This window comes from Thalassophryne amazonica, chromosome 2 (genome assembly GCF_902500255.1).
Source record: "Thalassophryne amazonica chromosome 2, fThaAma1.1, whole genome shotgun sequence".
Taxonomy (NCBI): Eukaryota; Metazoa; Chordata; class Actinopteri; order Batrachoidiformes; family Batrachoididae; genus Thalassophryne; species Thalassophryne amazonica.
Window position 1 is genome coordinate 37945256 of NC_047104.1, and position 14979 is coordinate 37960234.

At 47.7% G+C, this 14979-nt stretch overlaps 1 protein-coding gene across 1 annotated transcript in view; it reads left to right on the forward strand.

Moving 5' to 3' along the window:
- The window catches only part of LOC117503539 (vacuolar protein sorting-associated protein 13C-like), a 305374-nt gene that overhangs the window by 47990 nt on the left and 242405 nt on the right, over positions 1 to 14979 (forward strand). Inside the window, 1 exon segment of the mRNA XM_034162801.1 lies at positions 2340 to 2414. Coding sequence (XP_034018692.1) covers positions 2340 to 2414 — 75 coding nt within the window.

A 14979-nucleotide genomic window follows, 5' to 3' on the forward strand; every position in this document is an offset into this window, starting at 1 on the left:
CCTGCTGGTACCTGTCAGCTGCCTCCGGGGTCCCACTTACCAACAAAGACAAGTAGGACTCCTCCTTCAGCTTGACGGCATCCCTTACTTCCAGCGTCCACCACCGGGTTCGGGGATTGCTGCGGCGACAGGCACCAGAGACCTTGTGACCACAGCTACGAGTGGCCACATCGACAATAGAGGTGGAGAACATGGTTCATTCAGACTCCATGTCTCCAACCTCACCCGGAATCTGGGAGAAGCTCTCCCGGAGGTGGGAGTTGAAGACCTCGCTGACACAGGGTTCCGCCAGTCATTCCCAGCAGACCCTCACGATACGTTTGGGCCTGCCAGGTCTGACCGGCTTCCTCCCCTCCCAGCGGATCCAACTCACCACCAGGTGGTGATCGGTCGACAGCTCAGCCCCTCTCTTCACCTGAGTGTCCGATACACGTGGCCGAAGGTCAGATGATACAACTACAAAGTTGATCATTGACCTCCGGCTCAGGATGTCCTGGTGCCACGTGCACTTATGGACATCCTTGTGCTCGAACATGGTGTTCGTGATGGACAAACTGTGACTAGCACAGAAGTCCGACAACTGAACACCACTCGGGTTCAGATCGGGGAGGCCGTGCTCCCGATCACCCCCCTCCAGGTCTCACTTTCGCCGGCCACGTGGGCGTTGAAATCCCCCAGGAGAACAATGGAGTCCCCAGTCGGAGCACTATCTAGTACCCCTCCCAGGGACTCCAAGAAGGTCAGGTACTCTGCACTGCCGCTCGGCCCGTAGGCCGAGATAAAAGTGAGAGACCTGTCCCCGACCCGAAGGCGTAGGGACGCGACCCTCTCATTCACCGGAGTGAACTCCAACACATGGTGACTGAGCTGGGGAGCAATAAGCAATACTACCCCAGCTCTCCGCCTCTCCTCATGGGCAACGCCAGAAAAGTGGAGTGTCCAGCTCCTCTCCAGGAGTTGGGTACCAGAGCCCAAGCTGTGTGTGGAGGTGAGCCCGACTATATCTAGTCGGTATCTCTCAACCTCCTGCACAAGCTCAGGCTCCTTCCCCCCCAGCGAGGTGACATTCCATGTCCCAACAGCCAGGGACTGTGAGCACGGACCAGGATACCCGCCCTTGACTGCCACCCAATCCTCTTTGCACCCGACCTCCATGGCCCCCTCTGCAGGTGGTGAACCCACAGGAGGGCGGGCCCACGTCGCTCTTTCGGGCTGAGCCCAGCCAGGCCCGTGGGCTAATGCCCGGCCACCAAGTGCTCGCACGTGAGCCCCAACCCCAGGCCTGGCTCCAGGGTGGGGCCCCGGCTCCGCCATACCGGGCGACGTCTCGGTCCTTGATTTTGTACTGGTCATGGAGGTTCTGAACTGCCCTTAGTCTGATGCATCACCTAGGACCTGTTTGCCTTGGGAGACCTTACCAGGGGCACAAAGCCCCGACAACATAGCTCCTAGGATCATCCGGGTACGCAAACTCCCCCACCACAATAAGGTGGCAGTTCGAATAATTGGTGAAAAAATTGGTGCACAGGTTTGAATTTATTTTATTTCATTTATATAGTGCCATATCACAACAAAGCTTCCTCAAGGCACTTCACACAAGTCAGGTCTACCAACCCCTAGAGCAAGCACACAGGCAACAGTGGTAAGGAAAATCTCCCTCTGATGATATTGAGGAAGAAAACTCAAGCAGACCAGACTCAGCAGACTAGGTGACCCACTCATTAGGTAATGGGTCACTTCAGTTTTCTAACAGTTACAAGGTTTTTACAAAGCTTTTACCAAGCTGAAGAAACAGGAAACAGAAAAAACAGAATAGCATCAAAAACAAATTGTTCTTATTTATTTTGGATTTTCTCCAATCCACACAGAATTCCAAAGTTACTGTGACATGCCCATGATGAGTGTGTATAAATTTCTGACCACACGTGTGCATGTTTTCTTCTGTACCTGACCAAGTAATGTCTGCAGATGTGAACTTGTTCTCTGGGTACCAGACTAGTTTGTCCTTTAAAATTAACTTAATTGTTGATAAGGATGTGTTAAAGTTTGAGGGCAAATTCTGTTCTGCCAGATATGTTAACAAAGTAGGTTCTAAGTTTTGATCCTGATGGTTTTGACCTTCACCATGTATGAACATGCCAGAAACAAACCTGATTCGTCCTGAACCACACTGTGCACCTTCATATTTTCAAAATAAAAGCTTTGATTTGTTACAAAGGATTGTGAAGGAGTGTCTCTTTAAGCTGCTTTCTGTTTGTTTGTCTGTCTGTCCGTCCATCTGCATGATTCTGGTTTTTCTGTCCACTAACTGATGTCTTTTTGTCTAATGCTGTCCAAAGTCCCAAAAGGACTTAAAAAAGTTAAAAAGCACAAAAAAGGCTTCAAGAAGATGAAACGTCAGCATTACAAACCAGGTAAGAAGTGCTGCGTTTGTCATGAAGTGATGGTAAGGTGCAACAAATAACAAGACTTCCACCCTTTTAAGTCAGTTTAGCCACAATTTAATAATTTAATTTAATTACTTGTGTGTCACTTATCAGGAGCAAATGATGTAGGCTATTTCCAGTCTCCCGCTTTCCTATTTTGAGGGGAAAAAAATGGTTTTCACTACTTCTAAGACAACTTAAAGGAGACCTGCATTGAAAAAAATGCAGTTAGATTTTTTTTGAACAAAAAATGACTTACATTTACACATGAGATCCTTCTGAATGTAGTAAAGTAAATCTAGAAGCCCAGATCTGTCATTCAATGGAGAAATCTTCATTTGAAAATGACAAATTTACAGCTAACATTTAGCCCTCCGCAAATTGTCCCTCTCATCATGGACGCTGCCGAGACGTCACGGACAAGACCCTCTCCCAGCATGCATTGCGCCAGTTGTAATTTGTGGATTTACGTCAGTTTGCATCTGCACCTTTTTCTTGTCTTTTACGGAAGGATCTACTTTTTTTAAAACTTCATATTGTCTTGCGGCACGTTTGGTGAGTACACATTTCTTTTATTTGTGCTTGAAAATTATTTTGGGGGACTTTTTCATACGCCCGTTTGATTGAGTGGTGTCGCAATGAAAATCTACTGTCTTTCGCCTCCGGTACCATCGCGGGATATGGAGGCGAGACCCGCAAAGAATCCCAGTCATTAAAAATATATAAACCTCTCTCAGCGTCTATGGAGCTCTGGGGCTCCGATTGCCGAGACGTGCGGTGCTGTGGATTTTGCCAAAAGAAGTCTGTCCTTGCAGCAACAGGTGTACCGGCCGCTTTGCATTAAAACAGGGAAGAGAGAAAACTGACCCACCTTTCGTCAAAAAAGTGACAGCTGCCAATCAAAACTGACTACGTCACTAAGCCCTGCCCCCTCTATGACGTCACAGCCAATCAGAATCGATGACGTCACTATGTCCCGCCTCCAAGCCCCGCCCCTTATGACATCACAGCCAATCATAATCGATGGCGTCATTATGCCCCGCCCCTAGTCCCGCCTCCGAGCCCCCGCCCCTTATGACGTCACATCCAGAGTCGATGATGTCAGTATGTCCCGCCCCTAAGCCCCGCCCCCGGCTCCTCCCCTAGTTCCGCCCCTGGCTCCTCCCCTAGCCCCACCCCCAAGCTCCTCCCCTAACCCCGGCCAAGCACCGCCTCCAAGCCATACCTCCCCTCCCACCCAGGGTCTAATATTTTAATGTCATTTTATTTCATGAATTAAAGAATGATTAAAAATACCTAGATCTTTTTAATGTATTAAAGAATTAACTAATTCTGAAATAATTAAACATAAATCAGTGTCTATTATTTAATGCCCCTTTAATATTTTTAATTCTTAAATTATTACGTTTCGTTTTCTGTTTTTTAATTCATAAATTAAAGAAGGGAAACAAATAGCCGTCTCTCGGCTGTAAGTCTTTGCAGCAAGACGGTCAAATACCCACGCATAGAGCCGCTCGCGGAAACATGACCCCACGGCTGTAAAACCTGTTGCAGACGCTAACTGTGTCTGTGTGAGTGGGTGTGTGTGTGTGTGTGTGGCGGGACACCCGCTGAGCGGAGATGCTGCCCCGAGGTGATGAACCCGAAGAACAGTAAACAATGCTCCTTATCACTCACGCCAGATGATGTTTTCTTTTAAGATATTAGCCGATCGATCATGGGGCGCGGGACACCCGCTGAGCGGAGATGCTGCCCCGAGCCCGAACAATCAACAATGCTCCTTATCACTTACGCCAAACAGTGTTTTTTAGAGCAAAAGGTGAGGAATTACGCCCCGCGGACGAAGAAGGGTTTAAAAATCCCCTTTCCGACGACAGAGTGACATACAGCATTCACCATGGCGAGACGAACTCCGATCCTCCGCTACATCTGCGAGACCCCGGTTAACATCACCATGACAACAGAAGGCTCGCTCGCTCCAAAAAAAGCGAGGATGTACGTCAGCCGTCTGAGCCAGCCGATACCGGAGGAAGATCTGACGTACAGCCTGGAGGGGCACGAACGTTTAACTTACACGTTCGACCCGTATTATGCCCAAGTAAGTTTCTTCACTCTGGCCGAGGGTGAGACTGCCACTCAAGGAACCCCACAGGTGGCGCTTACTTCCGCCGATTGGGGTGTCTTCTCCGCGGCGGCGGGCTCGATGATTCGCGACACGGTCAACCCTGAACCTCCAGGAGATCGGACGCCGGAAAAGAAGAAAACACGCTTCCAACTCACCTGGCTCAGCACCCAGGGGCCTCGCTATAGGGTGATATTTCAGCGTGGACCTCCTGACACTGTCTCTGAGGGTGAAATTAAGTTGGAGCGGGTTAGTGCCAGCGGCCATGTCAGAAGCGTCACAGCTGCGGCTGAGAGCTGGCATGAGATGTTCAACACCTGCAACGACAGGATTACGAGCCTCTTTACAAGGTGCCTGGCCTGGAGGGACGTTATCGAAGTCCGAAAAAACTTGGCCCCTCTTTTTACTTAAAAAAAAAAAAAAAAAAAAAAAAAAAAAAAAAAAAACTCTGACATAGCTCCTCCCCGCATGCACGGGGATTTCTATAAAAACCAGGGGACCACATCTCATTCAAGCATCGGACGACGAACCAGCATGAGCTCCTCAACCTCTCCCATTGCAGTGGCCGACGACATCGCTTGTGACTGCGCGCTCGACTGTGGAAGAGACCCGCCGTCCCTGAGCCAGGCTTCACGGACCCGCGGCGGGTACGAGAGCCCGTGGGGAGTTCAGCTCGAGGCGGTCTGGGGCGAGATCCATCCTTCTCACGCGCTTTCCAGCCCGGGAGGCGTGGGGTCTCTTCCCGCTGTCACGGAGGCCGCGAGTCCGCGGGAGGTACAAGACCTCGAGCCGGCTGAGAAATACGCCACATCTTTCGCATCTGACCGGCCTGACGGGTTCCTGTCAGAGGAATTCCTGAAAATGGTGAAAGTCGGCGTGGCACACTTACTTTTGGCTGTGATCAAAAGTTACAGACAAAAACTCTGTTACGGGTGTGAGATCGATCACCCCAGCCAGCGCCAGCACGAATGCCTGGACCCGTTAAATGAATATTTCTTTACCGGACATTTTGAGAGATTAATGGTGAGACTCTGGAGACCGACCTTCATCCCGGCTGTGGTAAAGCTCCTAGCCCAGCGCTTCCTCAACCCATCGGCTGCGAGGGTTCAGGGGGCGGTAGAAAACATCCTCACTGAGCTGAAATACACTGATAATTTTGAAGCAAAGATCAACGAACTGTACACGTTTCGGTGAAGACGCAGATCTCGACCTGGAGGGGATGGTAGCCGTCTATAACCCAGACGACTGAAGAAAAACCTGCTTTTTTTTGTTTGTTTTTTTAAATATCATTATATAGCGCCAAAACCACAACAAAACAGTTGCCCCAAGGCGCTTCATATTGCAAGACAGAGTCATACAAACGAGGTTTTGGTGGAAAAAAGGTGCTTGTATGAATTAATGAGGGGTTTTAACACGGTCTTATTAAAAGCTCGAGGCTGCTCTGTGAGCGCTCTCCGCGGTGCTGAATCAGAGTTCAATTTAACGTTTCCAAGAGCTCCTATTTAAAACAAAAGACTAATATTTATGGTCGCTAAAACATATAAAAATGCAAAAGGACTATCCGGTTCATCATTCTGAAGAGATCCGTCTTAAAAGATGGGTGATGAGGGTTTAATGAAGGATGTATATTATAGTCCGGTAAATCCGGGGAGTTTTGGAGGGCCGGAGCGTTTACGCAGGGCTATGACCGATCAACACGGCTCTAAAATTTGTATGAAGCATATCAGAGATTTCCTGTCGGGGGAAGATGCATACACATTACACAAACCTGCCAGGACGCATTTTCCAAGAAATAGAGTATTTGTCACAAACCCGCTTAACCAATTTCAGGCGGATTTATGCGACATGCAGGGGTTATCAGATTTTAACGACGGGTACAAGTACCTGCTGACCGTTATCGATATCTTCTCAAAAAAAGCGTATGCCAGACCTCTGAAGTCAAAGCAAGGGCGCAAAGTCTCACAGGCCTTTGCCTCACTCTTAAAGCAGAGCGGGGTGCCTCTGAAGATGCAGACTGATGCCGGGAAAGAGTTTTTTAACAAACCGTTCAAGGATTTAATGAAAAAACACCGGATTCTACATTTTGCCACCGCAAGTGATCTGAAAGTCTCGGTTGTCGAGAGGTTTAATCGCACGCTAAAGACGAGAATGTGGAGATATTTTACTGCTAAAAACACGAGAAGATACATCGACGTCCTACCGTCTTTACTCACGGCTTATAACGAGAGTTATCATAAAAGCATTAAGATGAGGCCGAATGAGGTTAATGATCGAAATGTCGATCAAGTGTTTCAAAATTTGTACGGGGCATCCACCCTACGCAGGAGGCCTGTGAAGTGTAAATATAAGGTCGGAGATATAGTCAGGGTCTCCAAGCTCAGGGGAGTTTTTGATAAAAAATATGAACAAAGTTTTACGGATGAAATGTTCACGGTGTCAGAATGTATACAACGTACGCCGCCCGTTTATAAATTGAAAGATTATGACGGCGAGATCATTGAAGGTTCATTCTATGAACCAGAATTGCAGAAGGTTAAAATAGCAAAAGACAGACTGCATCAGGTTCAAGAAATTATTCGTGAACGTTTTACCAAGGGGAAGAAATTTGTATTTGTCAGATGGAAAAATTCCTGGGTTCCCGCGGACCAGCTGATGGCCGTATAAATATGAGAACTTCCATCTTCAACCGACATATGAGAAATGGATCGGGATCTGAAACACGGATTTTATATGACTCTGCCTTCAAACGCCAGCCTAAAAGTATTCCCGGACAACACAATTTCATGCTACCAGGTGGACTTGGCTCGACACCTGGATCTAGAGGGTGACTGGGATGTGGCGCTGACGGAAATTTCTTATCCGCACACCTGGTTAAATATCCCGGAAATCCTTCCTGTACGTTCCAGGTGATGAAAATTACGGGCAAGAACAAACTCGCCGTTCACTCGCGATATTTTGACACGGGATATTATGATAACTTTGAGGTTATTGCAGGGCTGATAAACCCTCGTTTGAAGACTATAGATCCGAATCTGACTTTAAACTATGACGATATCCAGAAAAAGTTTCTGTGGGAAGGAGACGGTACCAGCCAGGTATATTTTGAAGCCCCGACGGCGTACATGCTGGGGATGCAGCCTAATCAATGGCTGAGATGCGGACCCGGGGTCACGAGCTGTCCCCGCTACCCCGATATAAAAGCAGGGATGTATCACCTGTTCTGTTATACAGACGTTGTACAGCCTCAGGCGGTGGGTGACGCTTTTGCTCCTCTCCTCCGAGCGTTCGAAATTGGAGGTCGTTTCGGGGAAATAATTACAAAGAAATTCAACCCCGCTTATTACATCCCGGTCTCCAAAAGACATATTGAGACAATACGCATCGAAATCAAAAGCGATCAAGATCGAACGGTGGATTTCAGATACGGTAAAGTGGTTGTGACATTACATTTTAAACCGGCGGGATAAAAAAAAAATGGCTGGGGCAGCGCACAAAGCCGACATTTATAGATTTGTGCCTTACTATGAAAATCAAGTCGGGAACGGCCTTCACGGCTTCCACGGCGCTCCTGTTATGTACGGGCGCGGGCTCGGGAACATATTTTCGAAACTGTTCAAATTTGTGTCGCCGCTGATTAAACAAGGATACACGATCGCCAAACCTCACCTGAAAAACGCAGCCCGAAGCATCGCTTCCGACGTAGTGAGCCGCGTTGTTGAGAGGGCCGGACGGAGTCAGGAGCCCGAGCAGCAGCGGGGGTCCGGGATCATGGTGCTCTCAAGAAGGCCCCGGAAACGCCCCCCGGGGAAACGGGTCAAAACGGTTAAAAAGCGAAAGACCCCCGGAAAAAGCAGAACAGTTCGAAGGAAGCATAAGAAGAGGAGGTTGTCCGGGGATATTTTCTCTTAAACAATGTCTCTTTTGCGAAATAATTCCCCCGAATGCACCATGAGCGAACTGGATTTATTCGCCGTCCCCGGGACCCAGCTGTCCATCGAGCAAAGCCAATACGTTGAAGTCAGCCCATTATCAGCTCTGACGGACATGGGCCCTATCGAGTTTTTTATCCCCGGAGACGGTGAGAGGTATTTAGACCTCAATAATACGCTGCTTTATCTGCGAATGAAAATTACAAACGCCGACGGGACTGACCTGGCTAATGACGCCCGCGTGGGCGTCATAAATTATCCTCTCAATACGATTTTCTCACAAGTCGACGTGACTCTGGGTGACCGGCTGATTTCCCAGTCCAGCGCGACGCACCCGTACAGGGCAATGATTGAGACGCTGCTGAACTTTTCCCCCGCTTCATTGAAATCGCAGTTCACGGGCGGTTTGTTTTACAAGGACACCCCGGGTCAGCACAATTCGACCGCTGTGGATGTCGCGGGCCCGAATAAAGGCCTCGTGAGCAGAGCGCGTTTTAGCGCCGAATCGCGTGAATTTCAAGTTCAGGGTCCGCTGCACGCGGACATATTTTTCTGCGAGAGGCTTCTTCTGAATAACATTGATCTAAGAGTTAAATTAATTCAAGCCAGCGATGCTTTCTGCCTGATGGGGCTGGCGGCCTCCACTTTCAAGCTGAAAATTCTGGGCGCGTCCCTATTCGTTAAGAAAGTCACCGTATCCCCTGCAGTGAGATTGGGCCACTCCGCGGCTCTCATGAAAGGGAACGCCGTGTACCCGTTATCACGAATCAACGTTAAGACTTACGTGATCCCCAGCCATTCCAGGATATGCAACCAGGAGAACCTGTTTTTAGGAACCATGCCCAAATATGTGGTTCTGGGTATGGTGAATCACAATGCATTCAGTGGGAGAAGAGATCTGTCCCCGTTTGAATTTGCACACTATGACCTGGAGTACCTCGCACTCAGTCAAAACGGGAAGACAGCTGCCGGCTAAAGCTTTCCAGCCTGAATTTAACAACGAACTCTCTGTCAGGGAGTTTTACAATCTCTACACCGCGACCGGACGACACCTCAAAGACCAGCCTCTCTGTATAGACCGGGAGGATTTTGCGCACGGCTACGCGCTGTACGTCTTCAATTTAAACCCGGAGGAGGACAGCGGCGCTCTGAGCCCCGTCTCCACAGGCACCCTGCGACTTGAAATGAGATTCAGAGTCGCTACTCCGCATACCACCACGCTGATAGTGTACGCGTGTTATGATTCTCTCCTGGAGATTAATTCCAAGCGACAGGTCCTTGTGGATTTTTACTGATGAACACCCTGGAATTGGACGCTGTTATGAGGGGCTTAATAGGAGACCTGTTTGCCGGTGTTTTTGCGTCTGACGAGTTATTCCGGATCAAGCCAGGCCCTCCCGTATATTTCATTGTAAACACCCACCCTAGACATTTACCGGGGGAACACTGGTTAGCGCTCACCGTTGAAAAAAATGGTCGAGCCACATTTTTTGACTCGTTCGGCCTCAGCCCTGACTTTGATTACTACCCTAAAAGCATCCTGCGATATCTGGAGAATCTCCCAGATGTTAAAAACATTCTGTATCACAACAAGCAGCTTCAGCACGAGTTATCCGACGTATGCGGACAACACTGCGTGTATTATCTGTATAACAGAGCCAGTGGGAAGTCGTACCGGAACGTGGTGTCTTTATACTCCGAAAATACTATCGCGAACGATGATTTGGTTTCTGATTTTGTGAAAAGATATTGTTATTGCCTTAAGAAAAGCTGCAATACCTCCTGTAACCAGCTAGCAGGGCCTCTGCATGAGTTTAAATATTGTCACGGCTTGTGTTAACCGGCGTTCCTGTTTTTTTTATGTTTTTCCGTGTGCAAAATGTAACCCCCGTCTTAGAACGCTCTCCCGATCATACCTTTAAAGTTTTATCGCGTTTGCATAATGTAAACCCCCGTTTTTAAACGTAGAAAGAAGCTTTGACCTTTGACCTTTGATTTTTTTTATGTGTTTTTTTTCGCCTGAAAACGGGGTGGATGTGTGAGAGCGACCTTCTGATCATACCTTTAAAGTTTTATCGCGTTTGCACGCTTTAAAACATTGTTATTAAGTACAGAAAGAAGTGTTAATCTTTGATCCTAAATTTTTTTTGTGTGTTTTTCGCCTGAAAACGGGATGGATGTGTGAGAGCGGCCTTTCGATCATACCTTTAAAGTTTTATCGCGTTTGCATAATGTAAACCCCCCGTTTTTAAATGTAGAAAGAAGCTTTGACCTTTGATTTTTTTTATGTTTTTTGTTTTGTGAAAAATGTCCCAGATGTGTAGAAAATGCACCCCCGATCATACCTTTAATGTTTTTGCATCGTTGTTATTAAGTAGAGAAGTGTTGAAAGTTGTTTTTTAAACCGTATTCCGAATAAAAGTGATGAAGGCCGGAGATGAGTTTCAGTCGGTGTTTTATTAGTAACAATATACAAAAACGTGACTGACTGCGATGTATTTTAAAGAATCTTGATCATAATATCCAGTCAGTTTTTAATTCGATACCCTCCTTTTATGGTGAGAAACCTTCCCAGTGTTGGAAGTCTTTTTTTTTCTTAAGTTTCTTCCTGGCCGGCGAATCGGTTAAAAGAAGGGATTCATCCGGCGAGCTGCTCCGGCCTTTTTTAAGCTTCTGAAACTGCTCGCGGGCTTGCGGGTTTGATGCGCACGCCACCGGAATGTTCTGCTCCTGTAAAATATTGAGGAACTTCACCCAGCCTGTAGGGGGGCTCGATTTCTTGAACGAGGATCCGAGATGTTTCATAAGATCTATGGCGTGAGACCCCCTCACGACTTTCCCCTTGTAAATAAATTCCCCCGACGGACTCCAGCGCGTATCACCCTTCAATAATTTCCTCATAATATATTCAGCGTTTCTACGCTCTCTGGAGGGGATATTCTTCAGGACCTCTGTGACAGTCTCATCCTCCTCCTCCTCCTCCTCCTCCACCCCCTCCTCCTCAGGTTGCTTAGCGACGCGAGTCTCTTGCGGGGGTGAAAGGCGTGATTCGAGTTCCCCCTGCTTGATCAGGGTTAAATAGCGCTGCAGCAGAGCCTCATACTTTTTAATTTTTTCATAAGGAGAGTGAGTACGTTCTTCCAGTATACCTCGCATTCGCGAGTCTAAATCATTTTCCGCCGTTTGTCTGATGTTATTTCTGCTCGGCGGAACGGAATGACCGAGTTGAACCATCTGCTGTGGAGTGAGTAAAAACATCTTTTGCGCCGCTTTGAACGCCATTATCCTCTGGGTACTATTAGACTCATTATAACGGGCAGGGCCGCGGCGAGCAGAGGCAGGAGAAAGCCGCCCGTCTGAATCAACACTCCCCGCTTCTTTTTATAACTGGTTTTTCTGTCGGCCAGAAGACGTAAAACTCTTTTTCGTTTTTTCAAGGCCCGGAATTGAGAGTCGCCCAAGGCGATATTCCCCTTTAATATATTCAAAGCGATCTCGGATAAAGTTTTCAGAAGCTCCGGCCTGCAGGTCTTCAGGCTGTAGTGACGCTCCCTCGCCCCGGCTCTGATTAGCGCTTTAAGAGCGGGGGCGTTCCTTTTTAAAAGAGAGCTCATGTCCGTTTATCTTTCTGTAAATAAACTGTGGGCCACTCATGCGGGAGTAATCCCGATCTCAGTCTGAACTGATCTGGACACTCCTGCGTGCAATCCAGTAATAAATACCCGTAAGGTACGCTCGTAGCATCATCAAGTGCCTCCAAAAAAAATTGTTTTCTGCCGGGAAACATTTGCTGAGCCAGAATGTTCATCTGTAACTTGTCTCTGGGATTTTTAAACAGCACCATATAATTACAATTCAAACTGATGGTTCAACTGTATTTCCCTTTATGAAACACGTTCTGTGTGATCATGATGACGCTCATATTCCGGTGATGTCTGCACTGGGTGAAAATTCTTACAACTTCAGGATGATCCGTTGCTTGAAAGATGAGATCGTCCAAAATAACCAGATGGCTCTGACCTTCAGGGAAAAGGCTGTCGTCCAGAAATGAGTCAGGGAGTCCTCTTACAAATTTAATATTTTTATTCTTCAGTTCAGAATACAGAGGTTGTTCAGACGTATACAGCCATACAATGTTGTCAGGCACATATCTCATAGCGTGGCTACAATTTTCCAGCAATGTTTTCACAAACACAGTCTTTCCCGAACCACTCGGTCCAACAATGAGACAGGAGAATGGGAGCTGAAGTCTGGGGTCAATCTCCACCGTATTTCCAGAGTGAGACATGTTTCAAAATCCGAACGGTTCGGTTTCCCCGTCCTTTAAAAGACGCCGCTTGTCATACACCACCCTGAAGGATTTTTGAAATGACACGTTTGTCAAACTGAAACTGCTTTTATGACGTTTAATTCCCTGCTGCGGCGTTTTGATAGATGCAGCGAGGGCGGGATCTTTTATATAACCCTCGACCAGATCTTTGACTGTCAAAGTTTATTTTCTGACAGCTTTCGTGGGTTTGAGTGATCCACTTCACACGCATGACCGTTTTACCTCGTGCGGTTTTATATGCGTAACGTTTAGGTCCCGCCGCTGCAAACTCTGTGATGACGTCGCCGTTCAACTCGTCGGTGAGCTGCCCCAAATAATTACCGGTAGGCAGCGGGGTTTCACCCCGCCTACAAACGTAAATCAGGCTATCGGTATCATAATACAGAATCCTGTCAGGATTTGCCACAGCCTCCATAAAACCGTACAAGGTCAAACGCGCGTACGCCGTTGTAAATGCCGCGATGAAAATATTGACGGTTTTACCCGGTCGGCTGACGTACCGCGGGCCGTACCTCCATTGAACCATAGCTGCCTGACTGCTGAGGAATGTTAGATATGTGACCTCGTACTCTTCAGAAAACAGATACCTGAACAGATCGTCAGCGTTTTTAACGAGCGCGGTCTGCGTCAGATTTGCCCTCTGGGCGAATTTCCCCCAGAAGGAGTTGAGGCAGATCTTAGCCATCTGTCGTTTTGCCGGATTGTGACTGATTTTTTTCTGGGTCTAAACGAATCTTCTGATTCAGCCAGTAGTCCATGATATATTTTTCTCTGCTCTCGGGGTCTTTATCAAATTCGGGGGGGAAACCAGAGGCTTCCTGCTTGTGTTTTAAGGTGTTTACGTACCCCTCAAAGATTTTATCACTTTTTTCCTCAAAATGCCAGACTTCAAAAATCTTAGCTACAGCATAGCCTGTATCCAGAGCTTTGTGGAATTCCGGGGTCGTCCAAGTCCCAGACAGAGCTCTCTGCTGCTGACTGTGTGTGCACGCTGCAGCTTGATTATTTTCATCAGCGCAGGTGCGACACAGAGTAAACACCAGTTTACCGTGAGGAGTTCTGTGTGGGAGGACGGGGAATTTTAGCCCCCGGGGTGGGTACACAATGGCTTTGATGAGCCCGAAATAAGTCCTGGGGTCTCGGAAATTTCTCTCGATAATTTCCGGATGCCCCGTGGGATATGTGAAATTTACGTTAACGTAAGGATACAGCGAGGTCACGTCGACGTAATAGACCATCTCATCTTGCTTAGCCGTGTACCTCAGACGGGCCGCGCAAGTCCGACCGCCGTATAAAGCGTCGCGAGGTTCGAGGGGGGCCGGTAACCCCCTGCGGGCAAGGAAACACCGAACGCTCTCATCCCTCAGCCTCATTTCAAGCCACTGATGCTCCCAAATTATGCTGAGGGTGACGCCCGGCATAGCCCGCAGAAAGGCTATTTTTTTCTGACACGCGGCGTGGAGCTCTCCAAATGAGGTGTTTGTGAGAGGGTTTATTTCGTGCTGTGTAAAACACCTTGCACACCCGCGGTAAAAACACCCGAGAAACTCCCACACTTTTATCCGGCTGTCAATCCGGGCATACCCATCAACATAATAACCTCCTATTTTTTTCTCGCCCCTGTTTAGAGCATGATCGATGATAATGTTTTGCATCTCAGCAACCCATTCTAACCATTGCACGGCCACGTCTGAATATTTTTTATGCTTCGTTCTATAATTGTCGGTGGAGGGGATCGCCAGCGTTTTTGGAGCAAGAAAGTTAGTTTGGAAGACTTTCATACACGCCGAGGCGATTGTAACGCAGGTAAAAGGATCCACGAGTGTTTCAGCGATGAATTCAGACATAAATTTGGAGCAGGCTGCAGCCAGGATTTTTGTATCGTTATCACAATACATAACGGCCTCGGCTTTAAAATCGAAAATTGCGTTTTTTTTCCGCACATACCACGCGTTAAATTCCTCTCTTTCTCCCTCTGACATATTTGCGACCCCGTAAGCCGCTGAGTCCGGGTACGGACCGACATAGTTCAGATTTTTTTCTGAACTGAACAGGTGCGGAAAGTAACCTTTGCGGACGATTTCGGCTTTCAGCCGGATTCCCAGGGCTTTAGGCATCTGAGATAAGCGCATTGTAAGGAAAGATAACGAATCTATATATTTCTGTTTAAAG